Source organism: Hyperoodon ampullatus (genome assembly GCF_949752795.1).
Source record: "Hyperoodon ampullatus genome assembly, chromosome: 15".
Classification (NCBI taxonomy): Eukaryota; Metazoa; Chordata; class Mammalia; order Artiodactyla; family Ziphiidae; genus Hyperoodon; species Hyperoodon ampullatus.
Window position 1 is genome coordinate 59,865,468 of NC_136928.1, and position 18,057 is coordinate 59,883,524.

The following is an 18,057-nucleotide window of genomic DNA, read 5'->3' on the forward strand; positions in this document are numbered from 1 at the left end:
TTTTCTGAACATTTATATTTGTTGAACACCCTGCTAAGTGCTTCCCATGGATTATTTCATTTAATCCTCACAACAACCTTATAAAGCAGATATTATTGTTGCTTCCATTTCATAAATGGGTAAACAAAAGCTCAACAGGCCTTAGCTCACCGAACCAGTGTACATTGGAGCGAGGATGTACAGAGTTGTACAGAGGTGGGTGCAGGGAACCCATGGCTCTGGGAGTTCTGTGCCGGCGTATTGTGGATGGGCGTGGAGGTCTTGGCTCATTTCTTTGTCTTTCAGATTTTTTTTTTTTTTTTTTGCGGTACGCAGGCCTCTCACTGCTGTGGCCTCTCCTGTTGCGGTGCACAGGCTCCGGATGCACAGGCTCAACGGCCATGGCTCATGGGCCCAGCCGCTCGGCGGCATGTGGGATCCTCCCGGACTGGGGCATGAACCCACGTCCTCTGCATCGGCAGGCGGACTCCCAACCACTGCGCCACCAGGGAAGCCCCATCTTTCAGATTTTTATAGATTTTTTTTTCTTCTATATCTTCTGTATCTTGTTTACACTTGGTTGTTCCTGGTTTCATCTGAGGAAAGTTTCCAGAGAATGACTGATTTTGAGACTTTAATACATACTCACACCAGGGAAGCAAATGGTCGTGAGGCAGTCGTGAGTATTCTCAGTATGAACCATGTGACTGAAGCCCTGAACTCAGTAAACCCCTTCCCCTGTCCTTGCCACGTTACTTTGGCACTTTGTCAGCGGTGAAGGGAACAATAAAGTGCATACTGTAATGCTTAATCATTTTCCTGCTTATAAAAGGGCTCCCATCAAAAACTGCATTCTGAGAAGGGCATTTTACAGAGCTGTTAACTCCTTCATGAAGATGCGGTGGATGGATCACAAAGTAATTTTAGACTCACAGAATCTTCACAAGCGCTTCACTTTGAATTTGAACATTTGGATCCTTTTCTTCAAATCTAGAAGTGGTGGATTACCTGGAGGCATGATTGGGCTTTCTGACATACTTAACACTGCTGTTATTTTAATTAAACTGTAACAACCCTTTATTGAATGTCCTTTGTTTCATCGAGCATTCATAACCTTGAGACTTAACTTCTGTCAGTGCTTTGACATGGCTCTGGCACTGTCACCTTCAGAAATGTTCAACAAAGAAATGCCTCCCTTCTTCCCCCCATCCCACCCCCCCCACTTACAAAATTTAAGCATAGAGAAAGTCTTCCCTCTTGCCCAGTTAAGTACCATAAGCACCTAATAACACTGTATCTGCCCTCAAGGATGTAAATGCAGTGTTCCTAAATGACGTGATGTTTACTAAAAGTAACTTTAGTCTGCCTCTGAGATTTTATCTTTTTTAAATTCATTTTGCCTTCCAAGAGAGGGTATTTTTGGAACTTATAGGGCAGTTGTAAAGCAGACTCTTGTGTGTTTTGTGGAGCTCTTTTCCTGTTCCTTCCTTGTCTCGCTGGTAGTCTTTTCATTCTGTGATCCTTCTAGTTCACTGACCTTCTTCTACTTGCTACGCTTTTATTATCCCAGGGGTTTTATATTTCTTAGTCACTACACTGTTTTACAAACCATGTCAACAGGATGATTTTATCTTTAGTAATCTCATGTTGACTTCTCAGACTAGGTTCTTCAGTGGGCTTTTCCAGAACTCTGCTGTTCACACCTTTGACAAAAAACTTTATATCTCATCGTGTCATCCTTCTTCTGTTCACCCTCAGATTATTTTTGCCTTTTAACTCTTTTAAAAAAGTTTCTCTCCTGCAAGAAGTCAAGAGGCCTCCCGATATGGTTATCACAGGCTCTAAGACTGGTCTTAGGTGTGTTACAACTTCAGCTTAGCAGACGTTTATAAATGCCTGCTGTGGCACAGGCACTGTGCAGGTCACTGGGATGGAGAGACTAAGACCTAGTCTCTTGTCTTCAAAGTGTACTCATGTCACAGAAGAAAAAGGAAGCCACGGGAGTAGACAACTCTGAATGTATCATCTCGCTGGGCAATTCTGTCATTCTAGAGCACTAATATCAGCTTATGTGACCTTTTAGTCTTGTAATGTTCTGTGTGCATGCGTGTGTGTGCGTGCACATGTATGGTTTGGATTTGCCTTCCTAAAAAATCATGGGGCCTCCCTGGTGGCGCAGTGGTTGAGAGTCCGCCTGCCGATGCAGGGGATACGGGTTCGTGCCCCGGTCTGGGAGGATCCCATATGCCGCGGAGCGGCTGGGCCCGTGAGCCATGGCTGCTGAGCCTGCGCATCCGGAGCCTGTGCTCCGCAACGGGAGAGGCCACAACAGTGAGAGGCCCGCATACCACAAAAAAAAAAAAAAAAAAAAAAAAAAAAAAAATCATGAATCTTCTAGGTGGAGTTAACTTGTAGATTCACAGAAGTTACAAATGAGAAGACCTTTAAAAATGACGTCATTTAATCATCCATTTCACAGGTGAGGAAATGGGCCTCTGCAGGCTTAGGGACTGCTGTCATGTCACACAGTTAGTGGCAAAGCTGGGAGAGAGCCCAGATTTCTGATTTCTAGTCCAACATTTTTCGATCCAAGAAGACTTGAAAAATTTTCTGATTCCAAATACTTTTGACTAAGGTGTGATTCCTGGTTTCATTAAAAAAAAAAATCTGGAAGTATGTCACTGTTAGGGGAAGTGATTGCTGAAGAATTTTGCAGTTGAAGCCAATGATGATCAATCCAGTGCCTCCTGCGTGCTGAGGATGGGCTTGTGCTTTGTGGGCATACAAAAAGGGTATCTGACATCATTTCTCTCCTTAAAGATTTTGAGATGGGGTTGAGCTTATGAAAAATTAACCTAACCAAAACTTTCTTTTTTCTTTCTGTTCTGTTTTTTAGATCTTGTGCCTCAGGCCCACGTTAAAAAAAAAAACAAACAAAAAACTCTTTCTTTTTTCCAGTCTTATTGAGAAATAAATGCCATACATTGCTGTGTAAGTTTAAGGTATATAGCATGAAGGTTTGATTTATAAATATGGTGAAATGATTACCACAGTAGGATCAGCTAACATCCATCTTCTCATATAGATACAATTAAAAGAAAGAAGAAAGGAGAAAAAAGGTTTTCCTTGTGATGAGAACTCCTAGGATTTACTCTTATACATCATATGTCAGTGTTAAGTAAAGTCATCATGTTGTACATTACATCAGTAGTGCTTATTTATCTCATAACTGGAAGTTTATACTGGTTGACCACCTTCCTCCAGTTCCCTCTCCCCACACCCTCCACCTGTGGTAACCACAAGTGTGATCTCTTTTTCTATGAGTTTAGGTTTTTATTTTATTTTTTTAAGATTCCACATATAAGTGAGATCATACGTCTTTCTCTGACTCACTTAGCATAATGCCTTCAAGGTCCATCTATGTGGCAAATTAAACTTTTATCTTTTCATTTAGTACTATTAGACAAGCATATATTGATATCTAGTTATGTGCCGGGCATGGGTGTGAAGGATGCAGAGTAAATCCCAGCCTCCAGGGACATGCAGCCTGTGGGCTGGGGATCTGATGACAGACCATCCAATGCACATGCAGTGATTCTCAACCAGGACAGTTCTGTCCCCCAGCAGACATTAGGGAATGTCCGGAAACGTTTATCACTGTCACTACTTGGCAGGGGGGGGGGTGGTGGTGTCACTAGCATCCAGCTGAGTAGAGGCCAGAGATGCCATCCAGCATCCTGCAATTCACAGGACTGCTCCCACGTCAAAGAATTACATATCTGTAATTCAATGTCAGTAGTGTCAAGGTTGAGAAACCTAGGGATAGGGTAATTATTGCTATATTCAAAACAGCTACCACATTTTTAGTGCTTTCTGTGCCTGGTACTGTCCTGTGGTAGCGGTGTGTGTACATTACTGTCGCCCCTCGTTTGGTTGAGGGGTCTGAATTGAATCCTGAGGACAAGCAGAGGAAGGAGGGGCCAGGCATACTGAGCAGAGGGGGTGGTGTGGGCCACCACCTGGAGGTGACAGGGCACCTGGGGAATCGCAGGTTGTTCATTATGGCTAGAAGTTGAGGGAGGAAGTAAGTCAAGAAGAAGAGAGTGCGGAGTAACAAAGTAGAAGCCAGAAAATGGAGGGCTTTGTACTGTATGCCTCGCTATGGCATTTGATCCTTATTTAAGGGCTGTAGGAAACCAAGGAGAGGTTTTGAGTGGCTTGTTACATATTCAGATTTGTCTCTTGGAAGGGTAACTTCAGAGTTTCAAGGAAAAAGTAATTGGAAGGAGACAACTAGAGATACGAATTGATTTGGAGGCTCTTGCTGTCATCAGGAAAGAATTGAGCCAAGGAAGTGACAGCAATGGGAAAATCGTTGAATTTTCAGAGATGTTAAGGCAGTTGAATCTATCGGTTGGGGCTCTGGAGAAGGGAGGGGCCAGGGTTGGGTCATTGATTTCTGCCTTGGAGTGGCATAGATAGAACATGTGTACCCCTTCCCCAAAGTGAGATATGCAAATCTCTTCGACAGCAACTGCATCTAGCACAGTGTCTTTGGGGGATGTCTGTCCTTCCCATCAGCTCTGGATGATGTAGCTCCTTATACAAAGAGCAAGCCTCCCATTCCAACACATCCAGCACATGAAGACAGAGAGAGAACAGGGCTGCTGTAATAAAACCTTCTTATTGGAAGGAGGGGAGAATGGAAATACTCAGTAGCTACTGTTTCACATCCTGCTGCAGAAGAATAACAGGACCCCTGCTCACTGGCCGCAGGGTGAACTCCTTGGTTGGCCAGTTTGGCTGCTTTTGGTTTTGTTCTGAGAGGTTCTCTTGTCCATTGTCCTTTGTAGCTTATCTGGGAGTGTGTATAATTCATGGTTCAGCTCAGATGTCACCTCCTAGGAGAACTTTTCTCTGACCTCCCAGTATAAAGTAGGCATCCAGTTTTTAATTGTTGTAGCTATTGGCAGGGCGTGCATTATCTGCAGTTATCTAGTTCCTTTACTTGTTTTATTTTTTCTGCTCCTCTTAGGCTGGAATGTCAGGTCATGAGGATGGGAGGGGCCTTGGCTGATGTGTTCACTTTGAATCCTTAATACCTGGAATAATATGTGGCTCAGTATATTTTTTGAAAGAATGAATAAATGAAGGAGAGAGGTATATAGAATGCTGAAGGAGAAACAGGATTTTAATTAAAAAAATTGCTGGGGGAGAGGAAGATGAATTCAGTCTTGGATATGATGCGTTTTTGGAATGTTGAAGTACAAGTGTCCAACAGACAACTAAACGTACAAGTCCGAAGCTCAGGAGGGAAATTAAAATAAAGGTAGCTAGTGTTTCTTGAGCCCTTCCTTTGTGCCAGGCTCTGTTCCAAGCACTTTATTGCTCTTAGTAAAGTGGAACTGTAGATCTACAGAGGCAGAAGTCGAAGTGGGAAAAGTCAGAGTATGCATGAGAAAAAAAAAAAAGGGACACAATCCCTGGGAAACACCAGTATATAAGAGGTGAACAAAGAAAGAGGCACTCCTCAGAAGAAGCAGCCCAGAGGCAGGGGGGACTCTGGGAGAGTGTGATGTCTAGGAACCCAGGCAGGCAGGGAGGAGAGCTTACTGGATGTCTGCGAGGGATCTGAAAGGCGTTCGCAGACCTTGGCGTCAAAGAAATGACGCTGGGCAGAGCTGTTTCTGGAAACCCTGGCGAAAGAGAGGTTGAGGGTTTCAGAATTTAAAGTTGGCAATGTGGGAAGGAGCTAGCAGAGGGGAAGAGTTTGAACATGGAGTAAAGGGAGAAAATTGTTCGTGATTTCTGGGGAGGTGGGAGTTGATGGCAGCTGGAGCATTGGGGGTGGAACGTTCTCAGCGGTACCTCATAGTTGGTTTCTTTGTGCTTCCCCTGAATGTTCTGATTTTTCTTGTTCTGTCATTTTCCCAGTTGAACCTTGTTGGCTGCCATGTTGTTTGCCTGGTCAGGATACAGTGGGGCCTGACTGGCTACTGACTCAGCTGTCATCAGCCACAAGGACAAAGGTTCTACTGGGAGTTCCTTTACTTAACTTCTTTTCGTTTTGTATGTTCCTAAGTTACTGTGGCTTCACATGATTGCATTTTCATTTATTTCCACTAAGCCTGGTTGCATGAAAGCCATCTTTCACAAATACTCAGGCTATTGGCAGTTGAAATGGCTCAGTAATGTCCACAACTGGACATTTAATAAAGAAATTTAAATTACAGCTTAAGAATTTAAAAATTTGCATAAACTACTCCCACCCTCACCTGCAAGAGATGGGAATTAGATTGCCAATTGGGAAAGGTAAAGATGGTGTTTTTAGAATACACTGTTCAAATATGAAGTATACCTTAGTTTTCTGATACATGGATTCTAAAATGCTTCATCTTGCTTGAGATTTTCTGAATTTGTATCTGGCTTTAACATGCTTGTAGATAATGGGGTGAAGAAATATAGAAAATTCAGTATTTTTCTCTTTGTTGCTTTTTAAAGGAACTACGTTTGATAGACATAATTTTTTTTTAAAAAGAGCTGACTTGTTTATTTGAAAAGAGTTTCCTGTAAGTTTTATTGCAGACGCTGGAGGCTAAGAGGTCCTTTCTTTTGATAATCTCTTTAAAAAATGTGAACAAGTTATATGATAGCATGTGAAAAATCTACAGACATGGTTATCTGTAGGTTTTCTTTTAAAACTAGCCTACTTCATCAAAAGAAGAGTTACGCTGCTAGCAAAGTACAGCATGTTTAGTGGAGTTGTCTTGACCTGGACCACACTTTGAGAATCACTGGGCTACACTATGCCTTTCTTGAGGGCAGAAACCATTGCCTTAGTTTCCTTTTATCTGTTCATTAGGACCTGGTAAAATACTCTTTATGTTGACTCCTCAAATGTATTTACTGATTCAACTCACCCCTATAAAATTACAGGGGGAGGAAGCATCCGGTGAATCAGGACTGAACTTCCTTTTCAGAATGCCTTTCCCCTTAATTAGTCATGCTGTAAGAGGATCCATCGAAGTCCTTTGACTCAGCAGCCACAGAGGTGCCACTGGACTCTTTTTGACTGTCTGATGACATTGTAGACTGGTTACAAATCAAGATGAGTAGTGTAGGAAAACAATATTCCCTTTTCAGTACAACGAATTCTAGTAAGTCTTGGAGGTTGCTGGGAGAAAAAAGCTAGAATTGTTTCCTAGGAACAGAATGGAAAAGTCTGCAGAAGTCTTAGGGGGCCTTGCTGGCACGTGGGATCCACTCTGCTCTCCAGGAAGCATATGTGCTCTTCCAGTTCGAATTTTCTGCCCCAAGGCGGTGGCAGGTGTCCTGAAGAGTGAGTGGGAAGCAATGATCAGCTCTCAGAGTAACAGCATTTTCATTTGCCAAATGTTATGTTAATGTTCTCCGAACTTATGGTAGAAATATGCAAACTTAGACTGAAAATATGCATACTGTCAGTGTTAAGTTTTCAGACTTTTGGAAAAATGTAGGTAAACAATATCAAAAGGTATCTTTAAAGTTATGTGGTAAATTTTGCATAAAACAAATATGTGTACAACTTACAGTGTTTATATTGGAGTACATTTATCAGCTATGTCAGGAAAAATCTTCATATATAGTTGCATGAAAGTAGTTGCTTTTGCATTTGACTTGCAAAGAAATGGAAGCAAAAGCATTTTAAAACAGCATGATTTTGTCTGCTTTATCTGAATGAGTTAGTGGCATTTTCTAACTGCTTGCCTCTTGGGTACATAAGTCATCATGGTACATTCTTACTAATAGTCTTTGAACTTCTTTCTCTGTCCTTTTCTTCTGGGCCGTATATCACTGCCTTTAGCGCTTCAGCATGGAAGGGATCTCAAATGTCATTCAGAATGGCCTCCGCCACACCTTTGGAAATTCAGGTGGAGAGAAACAGGTGCTTGGTTATTCTTATTTTCCTCATTCTCTGTTTTTTCATTCTCTGTGTAAGTGAAGGTCCTGAAAGCTGGCAGTCTTACTAATCTACTAAGACTATTGCTTAAAGAAATGAAAGTTCATTATATTTATAGCCTTGATAATGCATAGAATTTCCCTTTAGGAAAAAGCATTTTTCAAATTAGACAGTAGATTCAGTGTATTCTTAATACATGTTTTAGAACTCTATTTTTCACTTTTACCTTTAAACAAATAGCTGTTAACATATTGATTTAATGAATTACATGTGTAGAATATATAGCTGTGAAAATAACTAAACTAGAATATGCTACTGTAATTCTAAAAGTTTAAGAAACAAGATCTCATTTTGGGGGAAAGAAAGCCAGATGTTGGTATCTTTTAGGCTACAGTTCTAGGTCAAAATGTTTATAGAGTATACCTTACCTACTTTTAAATGAAATTCATGTGCTTTTAAGGTGTATCATGTGGTCAGTCAACTCAGTTGTCTGCTGAATGAGGCATGAGACATTATTTATACCAAATTATGCATGGATATAAATATACAGTCAAATGTGTAGCAGTTTGCTTTTTATTCGCATTTTTTATTAGCATTTTTTGATATAATGATTTAAGGAATGTCAAGAGCATGGGAAACACATCTACATTGAATGTGCTTAGAATTTTCACAATTGAAACCTTCACTTTAAAAAAGAAAACTCTTCAATTTAGTTCTTAAGTGAAGAGTGAGGAAGTATGCAGAGTGTAGCTAGTAGGCAGTTTATCAGAATAAGGCATTTGAGCCTAGGTTTTTACTGCAGATAGCTCTGTATTACTCAAGAAGGGAAATAATCGACATTAAATAATCCTTCACACTGACATTTGCAGCTCATAAGTGGGCTCCATTAAGGGATGGTTGAATTTTTTTTTTTTTTAATTCTGCTGCCTCTCACCTCTCTCAAACCCACAAGATGGCAGAATAACTTCCAAACTGACCCAACATGTGGGAGTGGGGCAGGAAGGCCTGAAAGTGTGTGGCTAGACAGCATGCATGCCAAGGTGCGGCTTCCTGGTGCTTCTACAAGTTGCCTGACATGCATGCTATTAGCGAGGCCCCAGGAGGGCATGTTTTGGCTTCTTGTGTATTCTTTACAAAGAAACATGTTTGGTTATACAACTGGGCATCATCTTGGAGATGCCTACACCATAAAGATGGTGGAAACTAAGTTTCTTGAAGATTGAAACAATTCATTGTAATCAGTTATTGTTAAGCAATTCTATCTTGTTTTTTGATTATGAGTGGGATAAAATTGCTCAAAGAGGATTAGGAACAGAGCTGAGATGCAGGACTGGGGCTAAATAATGGGTGGGTCTGGAGAGATTCCAAGTAAAAAAAACTAGTAGGGCTTCCCTGGTGGCACAGTGGTTGAGAGTCCGCCTGACGATGCACGGGACACGGGTTCGTGCCCCGGTCTGGGAAGATCCCACATGCCGCGGAGCGGCTGGGCCCGTGAGCCATGGCCACTGAGCCTGTGTGTCCGGAGCCTGTGCTCCGCAACGGGAGAGGCCACAACAGTGAGAGGCCCGTGTGCAGCAAACAAACAAACAAACAAAAAAGTAGTAGATCTCTAGATAAGCACATGCAGACTACATTGAACTATACATTTTTTGGTGGCGTGGTCAGAATAGGAGAATCTGGACAATAATTTTTAGATTATGCTTTCGAGGGACATAGTTATAGGACATAACTGATACTTGTGAGCCTTTACAGTAGTGAACTAGGCAGCTTGTCTCAATATCAGACATGAATTTTCATTATTCATTAGACCATTATCTCCTTTCATTTTTCTCTTTTCCTTTAATACCTTTAAGTATTTATAACTACTTACACAATAATTTAAAATAATAGTAATACATCTTTAAAATTATTTGGGTAAGTGTTTCTGTTTTAGTTCCTGGAGAAAGCTGGTATTCATTTTTAAAGTTGTCAAGTTATCCATGTGACTGTTTTGTTCAACCAGAAAAAAATGGTCTAAAACCGAATCATTTGACTGTTGGGAACTATTTTGTTATGCAGAATGGTTTTGTTTTTAGTTTAAAATTACCATTTCAAAAATGTGTTGAAGTATTCAAGGAGAATGTTAGATAAGACTTAAAAAATGAACAAATTGGACACATCACCCTCAGACTTACTCCTGTGAAATTTTCAATAATTGAAAGGCGAAAAAGTAGATATTTACGTAAACAGGTGGGCAAAAAAAATGAGTTCCAGCTGAGATAGTAAGATAGCTGTGTTCATCACTAAAGTGGCTCATGTTTCTCATGTTATAAAATGAACCTTCTAGTAACTATATCAAATTTTTGCAGAGAAGGTAATTCAGATTTGACACTTTTTTTTTTTTTTTTAACTTGGCAGTACTTGACAACGGTCATTCCTTATGAGAAAAAAAATGGACCACCATCTATTGAAGATCTTCAAATATTAACAAAAAGTAAGCAAAGACAAAATTATACTGTTACCTTGTTTACTTTTCCTGATTCTAAACACTGATTTTAGTTGACTGGTTTTGTTTCTGTTATTGTTTATTTTGTCAATTTCGGGTAGTAAATGATGGATGTCATCATTTGTTCTTTTGAGAATGAAACTGTAAATGGTTGTGATAAACACAGCAGCCAATCTAGAGTTGATTTGTATTTTTCCTGTTTTTCTTATCTTTTGAAACATTTACAAGCTGAACTTTTGGAGGAAAAATGTAACAATTTCCCATCACCTCTTGTATATTTAAGAATATATCCTTTTGTCAGTTAATAAGGTGCTTCATGGATCTTATATTAGTATGACTGTCAAACTCAGTAGGAAAGATTTAGAAATGCAGCCTAAAACACTCTCCTTTCTTAGGAATGTAGAAACCAAGCTAGGTAGGTAGTTACAGGTAGAAAATAAATTGATAGTAATATTTTAAGGAAATTTATTCACTCAGCAAATATTTAATGAAGGCCTACTCTGTGCCAGGCCATGTTCTGAGCACTTGGGGTACTTCAGTTAACAAAGCAGACAAAAATACTCCACCTTCAATGGCCTTGCATTTTAAATTAATTTGTTAGACTTAAGAGACATTCAATATAATGTATATTTATGATAGCCATAAATGAGCCCTGAATTCTGGTTCTATCCGTGACTTATAGGGATATCCTTGGAAGTCATTTACACTCTCTCAGTCACAGTGAAAAATGAGGATTAAAATATTTGCTCTCTTTACCTCATAGTAAATAAATTAATGTATGTGTGATTTGGGATAAGTCAATCACTTGGCCTTGTTTTTCTTGAAGGGATTGAATATGCTGATCTATCAGGTTCTTTCTATTTATAAATATTTGTGATAACTGTGAATTAAAGAGGGGCTGAACGAGAGAGCATCCCATGGGTGGATATTAATGATGATATTGATTTTGGAAATTGAGGTGATCGAGGCATGGGTGGGGGGAGCACGAGGAAAGCAGCCTGCCTGCTAACCTGCAGCTTTGATTCTTTCCTGTGAACAATACTTTTCAGAACACTTCATACTTACGTGATGCCAGCCTGTATAAAATAAAGAATTAAGAGATTAACTGGGTGGCTAGCCCTCTACTTTTCAGGAAGCATGAGTATCCAGGATCACACAGGAGGATGGTTCATTACAGGGCTGCGTCTCGTGATTTCCAGTCCACCACACTTTTTTTTTTTTTTTTTTTTTTTTTTTGCTGTATGCGGGCCTCTCACTGCTGTGGCCTCTCCCGTTGCGGAGCACAGGCTCCGGATGCGCAGTCTCAGCGGCCATGGCCCACGGGCCCAGCCTCTCCGCGGCATGCGGGATCTTCCCAGACCGGGGCACGAACCCGTGTCCCCCGCATCGGCAGGCGGACTCCCAACCACTGCGCCACCAGGGAAGCCCAGACCACACTTTCTAATAATGCTGGATTTTAATAGTGCTGGGTTTTGGTACGTGATTTTATGTAGAACTGAAAACAAATCTAAAATGTGATTGGAAGCAGAAATACTGAACATTAAGTATTTCTCTAAGAAGAGAGCACAGATATTGCCTAGAAGCCAGGAATTACTGAGGGATCTCAGCTTCTCAGATCAAGGACAAACACATACTTGGCCAAACCAAAGTTGTCATAATTCCCACACCAGAATATCCTAGGCTGATCCTTAGATGAGGTCTTTATAGACTGACACAACTTGGAATTTGGGGTGAGTGAATGTATGTAGGGTGTGTGAATGAGTGTCCAAGTTAATATACTACATGAAGACAGTAGATGGAAGGATGACCTTTACTCTGAAAGTTTAAGAAAAGTGGTTATCTCCTGAAAATTTTGGGGAGAATCTGAGCCTCTGCCGTCCCCACCTATAGATGTTACTGCAGGGGAAGCCCCGTAGAGACAGGCGGTGTTTAGATATGTATCCTTCTTCATAAAAGCTATTGGAGGTGCAATAATAGTAGTGATAAGAATTAGAATAATATTAGTTGTGCTAATAATGATGGTAATGCTTACATAGCGTATATTATGTGCCAGGTACTACTTTAAGTCCTTTACACCTGAATTAGTAACTTAATACTCACAACAATCCTTTGAGACAAGTCTAATGATTATTCCCATTTTACAGATGAGGATCTGGGTGGTTAAGTAACTTGCTCACAGTCCCACTGCTAGGAAGTGGCAGAGCCGGGGTTTAAACCCAGGAAGACTGACTTGACAGTTACACTAGGTTGTCTTGTCATACGTCTGGGGGAGAATAGTGAGGCCTTTCCCCAGGATGCTCTGGAGAGTTTGAGTTGGCAGTCACTGTGAAAGGGCAGTATGGGTGGTCTAGATGTTTTTTAACCACTGTAATAGTAGCTGTGTTTTCTATTTTGTCTTTGCTTAGAGATCAAATTGTCAAAGATTCTCTTTAGGATGAGGCGAAATCACCCAGATGCCTTTGGAGTATCAAGAAGTAAGCAGCCTGGCTGGGTGCTTGCTTCATGGAAGTCTGTTCTTCATTTTGTTTTTTTCTTTAAAAGTTTCCAAGAAGGCTGACTGATGTGCTCCTTGGAGAGTACGGCTAACTCTTCATTTCCCTAAGAGTTCCTCCAGCTCATGAGACCTGCAGCACCAAGGTTCTCCTCTCCAGAGCTCATAGAAGTGCACATTATTGTAACTCACTTGCCAGTATTTATGGTGACAAAACTGGGGCTCTGTGTAATAACCCAGCTCCTGTTTTCTGCCTCCACTGTTTAGAAATTTTAAATCAGGGAAATAGCTCTCAGGTAGCTGCAGTATTCTCACCTGAACGAGGACTTATTCAACTATAACAAATTCTTGAACATTTGCAGTTGTATTCTCTCATCCAGAAAATAGTCAATTTGCATGAATTGGTTATATCATGTAATTAAGACTAAGGCTACCATGACTGAGGTTATCTGAATTTGAAATTGTGTTTTCTTTCTCCTTTATTTTGCAGTTCTTCGTGCCATGAAAGAGGATAGTGAAAAAGTTCCGAGTTTGTTAACTGATTATATACTGAAAGGTAAGTTTTAGAATAGTGTATGTGCAGTGGTTGGGAAGTTTTGATTGGTCGGTAAATGCATTGTCTTGCTAATAGATTAAAAAGTAACTTCCAAATGCGTAACTTTTATTTTGCAGGGTGAGAATAGATAACGTGACGACTTATTTATGCTTCCAACATTATAAAGTATGGCTATTTAAAATTTAATTTTTTTTTTTTTTTTTTTGTGGTATGCGGGCCTCTCACTGCTGTGGCCTCTCCTGTTGCGGAGCACAGGCTCCGGACGCGCAGGCTCATGGGCCCAGCCACTCCGCGGCATGTGGGATCCTCCCGGACCGGGGCACGAACCCGCGTCCCCTGCATCGGCAGGCGGACGCTCAACCTCTGCGCCACCAGGGAAGCCCTAAAATTTAATTTTTATTTGAAGTCCTGGGCTGGAAATAATTTCCACAGCTAAATTATAAACATCAAGGAAGGCAACAGAGGGACGTCCCTGGAGGTCCAGTGGTTAAGACTCTGAGCTTCCCCTGCACGGGGCACGGGTTCAATCATCCCTGGTCGGGGAGCTAAGATCCCACATGGCTGCGTGGAGCAGCCAAAAAAAAAAAAGAAGGCATTGGAGGAAATATTATGGAGATATTGCCATAATTATGTGAGTCTCAGGTGTTGACGCTGAGGATTTGAGAAAGGTGGCCTCTGTCCTCTTGGGGACACTAGAAGAAGGACGGATGAAGGAGGGAACAGTTAGATCAGTTAACAGTCCCAAAGGGAATATGAACGGGGATGGGGTAAGGGGCAGGGAGCGGAGGGAGAAAGAGAAAAAGAATGGACTTTCATAAAGCCAGGGCAGTGAAGAGTGAGCCATACATCTTATGAGCAAGATCAGCATCTCACAGGGTGGGAACAGTGATGAGGCAAAGGAAGATCATTTGAGACTTTAATGAGATCACCTGCTTTGCTGAGGAAGGAAGAAAATTTGGATGACAGAGGGACTGAAGAACTTAATTTAATTATAGGCAAAATAATACTTTTCAGTGAAATTACTTCTTTAAAAGTAGCAGTTTTTTAGGTAACATATTTTCAGAGCATCGTAAAATGCACCCTGTAGTGTTTGATCCAATTTTGAGAGCAGTCTTCCTCTGGTCACACTTCTCTTCTTTGGGTTCTCCTCCATCAAGAGAAGCTAGCTGAACCGAAGGCTGGGATTTGTGAGACGTTACATAACTCAGATGGGACTTTTCTTCAATCATAGCTTCATAAAGGGGGAACCCTTGGTATAGTCATGAGCACAAAGTGACTGTTACATGAGTATCACCTGTAAGACCTGACACCAAGCCAGCCATTAGTAGGTTAACAGCAGGGTAGAAAAGACTTAAGTTGACATGATCGTTTTTTAAATAAGCTTTTTTTTCCTTTCTGATGGAGGAGAGTTTTCTCTTCCTATTATGTTCTGAATAAAAAACAAAACAAAAGGGCTTCTCTGGTGGCGCAGTGGTTGAGAGTCCGCCTGCCGATGCAGGGGACACGGGTTCGTGCCCCCGTCCGGGAGGATCCCACATGCCGCGGAGCGGCTGGGCCCGTGAGCCATGGCTGCTGAGCCTGCGCGTCCGGAGCCTGTGCTCCGCAACGGGAGAGGCCACAACAGTGAGAGGCCCACGTACCACAAAACAAAACAAAAAATCTGACATCTTTGTTTGCTTTTGTGTTGTGCTAGCATTGGTATGAGAGCTGGATTGTTCTGAGGTTTGTTCTTCATAGATGTGAATCGGGAATGAGATGCACATAAAGAACATGTCTTAATTTCCTATAGTGGGTCTCTAGGGCACTGCCATGAGGGCCAGAGACAGAATGAGCTTCTGAAGCATTCTCTAGCTATTTTATCATCAGACTGCATGGGAGAATTTTATGACCCAGAGGGCAGTGTTCCAGAGGGATGTGGGCGTGTGATTTTTTTTTTTTTAACACTTTATTGGAGTATAATTGCTTTACAATGGTGTGTTAGTTTCTGCTGTATAACAAAGTGAATCAGCTATACATATACATATATCCCCATATCTCCTCCCTCTTGCGTCTCCCACCCTCCCTATCCCATCCCTCTAGGTGGTCACAAAGCACCGAGCTGATCTGCCTGTGCTATGCGGCTGCTTCCCACTAGCTATCTATTTTATGTTTGGTAGTGTATATATGTCTATGCCACTCTCTCACTTCGTCCCAGCTTACCCTTCCCCCTCCCTGTGTCCTCAAGTCCATTCTCTACATCTGCATCTTTATTCCTGTCCTGCAACTAGGTTCTTCAGAACCTTTTTATTTTTTTTAGATTCCATATATATGTGTTAGCATACGGTATTTGTTTTTCTCTTTCTGACTTACTTCACTCTGTATGACAGACTCTAGGTCCATCCACCTCACTACAGATAACTCAATTTCGTTTCTTTATGGCTGAGTAATATTCCATTGTATATATGTGCCACATCTTTATCCATTCATCTGTTGATGGACACTTAGGTTGCTTCCACTTAGGTTCCATCTATTGTAAATAGAGCTGCAATGAACATATTGGTACATGACTCTTTTTGAATTACGGTTTTCTCAGGGTATATGCCCAGGAGTGGGATTGCTGGGTCGTATGGTGGGGGTGTGACTTTTCCTTTCTTCCCTGAAAACCTGGGACTGTAACTGCGACCCTGCACCGCCTGCCCTAGGGAGGCGGCATGCCTCCAGCTCTGCTCCCCTTGCTCGGGCCGCTGGCTCTGGTCTGCAAGCCCAGGTCTAGCTAGACAGTACCTGCCGCTGACGAGCTGTTTGTGTGCATGTGTTGCGGTATTTGTCTTGGCTTTGTATTGTGAGGACTGGGTGGAAAAGAAGCTGGGGTTCAGACTAAAGGGTGACTCTGTACTCTGAGGAAATGAAGAGGGGAGTGTAACAGAGGAGTTCACGTGCGTGGGAAGGTGAGGATGGAGGGCTATTTAAAATGCTCTTTTCCACCCATTCTGGAAATCCATAGCCAGTTAGTGATTTCTCTTCCTTGGGGACCAGTAGAACATTTTGCCCAGGAAGAGGGTATTGCTCAAGGGAGAGCTCTCCTTCACCTTTCCTAGTGGGACTTTCTCCTTGTTGTTTTTAATGCCAGTGACTATGGCTAAGCTGCCTACATATACCACCTTAATTTCAGTACAAAGGTAAGAAGTGAAAGAAGGTAGAAAAGTGGCCTCATTTGGCCTGGAAAAGATGGGATGGATGCTGTATGGGCTACTTAAGCTTCTCTTTCTCACTGCTGCGTAATTATGCCACAGCAGCCTGCTCCCACCCCGGCCCCCAACAGCTGTGCCAAAGGCTAGTAGTGTAGCTCTGGCTGCCACTGTGCTGACCCTAGATGGGAAGAAAATTGTGTGCAGACACTTGGATCCTTCTTTGACTTCACTGGGGAGCCATTTGCTGTGTTATAAGCCTTGTACAGGGCTAACCTTATGGGTTTATATCTCTAAGTGGTACCCTAAGAGACATGGCCTTTTGGTATCTCATTTCTGGGCAATTCTAATCAATGTGTCTTGAGAAAACGTTTCATTGTTGGGTGTAGCCTTTTATACCTTAGAAAAAAATTGCTACTATAGATCCTTGCGTTAATGTTTAGTTCTAATGGTGTTTTTTATATACATATAAAATGTATATACATAAAAATGTGTATAAATATATATACATCTTGTGTAAATATATACAAAATATTCATTTCTATTTAAAAGTTTTTTTGTTTTGTTTTTCTTCCTCTAGTTCTGTGTCCTACATAGGGCAGCATAACTTCAGGAACAGCTTTATCTTCTGTGGACAGCAAACTAAATTGCTTATAGCATTATTCTGAAAGCTGGCTACCATTACCTTCCTGCTATTGGAAACTCAGGACACCTGAACTTGGGTTTGTGGTTCAGTATTACTATAGTGATCATGCCTTCTCTAATGCTTTATATTATGAACCGAGGGAACTATGGCACTATTTTGAATTCTAGAGATGTTTTGTTAAATACTAACAATTATGAACTCTTCTCTTTTCCAGCCTTATAGAGTAAGGGGGAGTGATGTTAATTGTGCACGTACAGTTATATTTTTCACGCCTGTTTGAGTTTTAAGGCTTTCTAGATCTAAACTGCACTCACTCAAGAACTAGATCAAAGCACTGAGAGATTTATACTCGTTATTTTTCAGTGCTGGCAAGAACCAACACTGATTTTTTTTGTAAGAGAATTGTCAGTGTAAATATTACCTACCAGTATTGTCCAGAGAGACTAAGACTTAAAAATTGGGGTGTTCTTGGAAGAAGGGAAATCAGAATATGCGTTGTCTTGGCTTAATACTTAGTCAATATTGAAACAGCTGGAGATGACTGATTTTAGAGGTTGCTGCGTTTCACCATTGTTCATATTTTAACCATTAAGATGCCATTTACTTTCAGAATCTTGTATTAACTTTAGAGGTTTCAATACTTCATTTCACTTGTCTGTGAAGAAGTGTCCTTTAAAAGGAGTTTGTATCCTTTAAGGTGCTTAAGAAACTGTATGCTGCAGCATTGCCCATTTCCTGTTACATTTTATTCATGCCTATGTGTCTTCCTAAAGTACTAATTCTAGAAACAGCTA

The 18,057-nt window shown here is 41.2% G+C and overlaps 1 protein-coding gene across 1 annotated transcript in view; it reads left to right on the plus strand.

Annotated features, from left to right (window-relative positions):
- FEZ2 (fasciculation and elongation protein zeta 2) overlaps positions 1 to 13,571 on the plus strand; it is a gene marked incomplete at both ends in the record, with an annotated part of 54,882 nt that extends 41,311 nt beyond the window's left edge. Inside the window, 4 exons of the mRNA XM_079720713.1 lie at positions 7,823 to 7,903; positions 10,316 to 10,391; positions 13,385 to 13,450; positions 13,567 to 13,571. Coding sequence (XP_079576839.1) covers positions 7,823 to 7,903; positions 10,316 to 10,391; positions 13,385 to 13,450; positions 13,567 to 13,571 — 228 coding nt within the window. The remainder of the gene's footprint in view (positions 1 to 7,822; positions 7,904 to 10,315; positions 10,392 to 13,384; positions 13,451 to 13,566) is intronic.
- Positions 13,572 to 18,057: the final 4,486 nt, after the last annotated feature.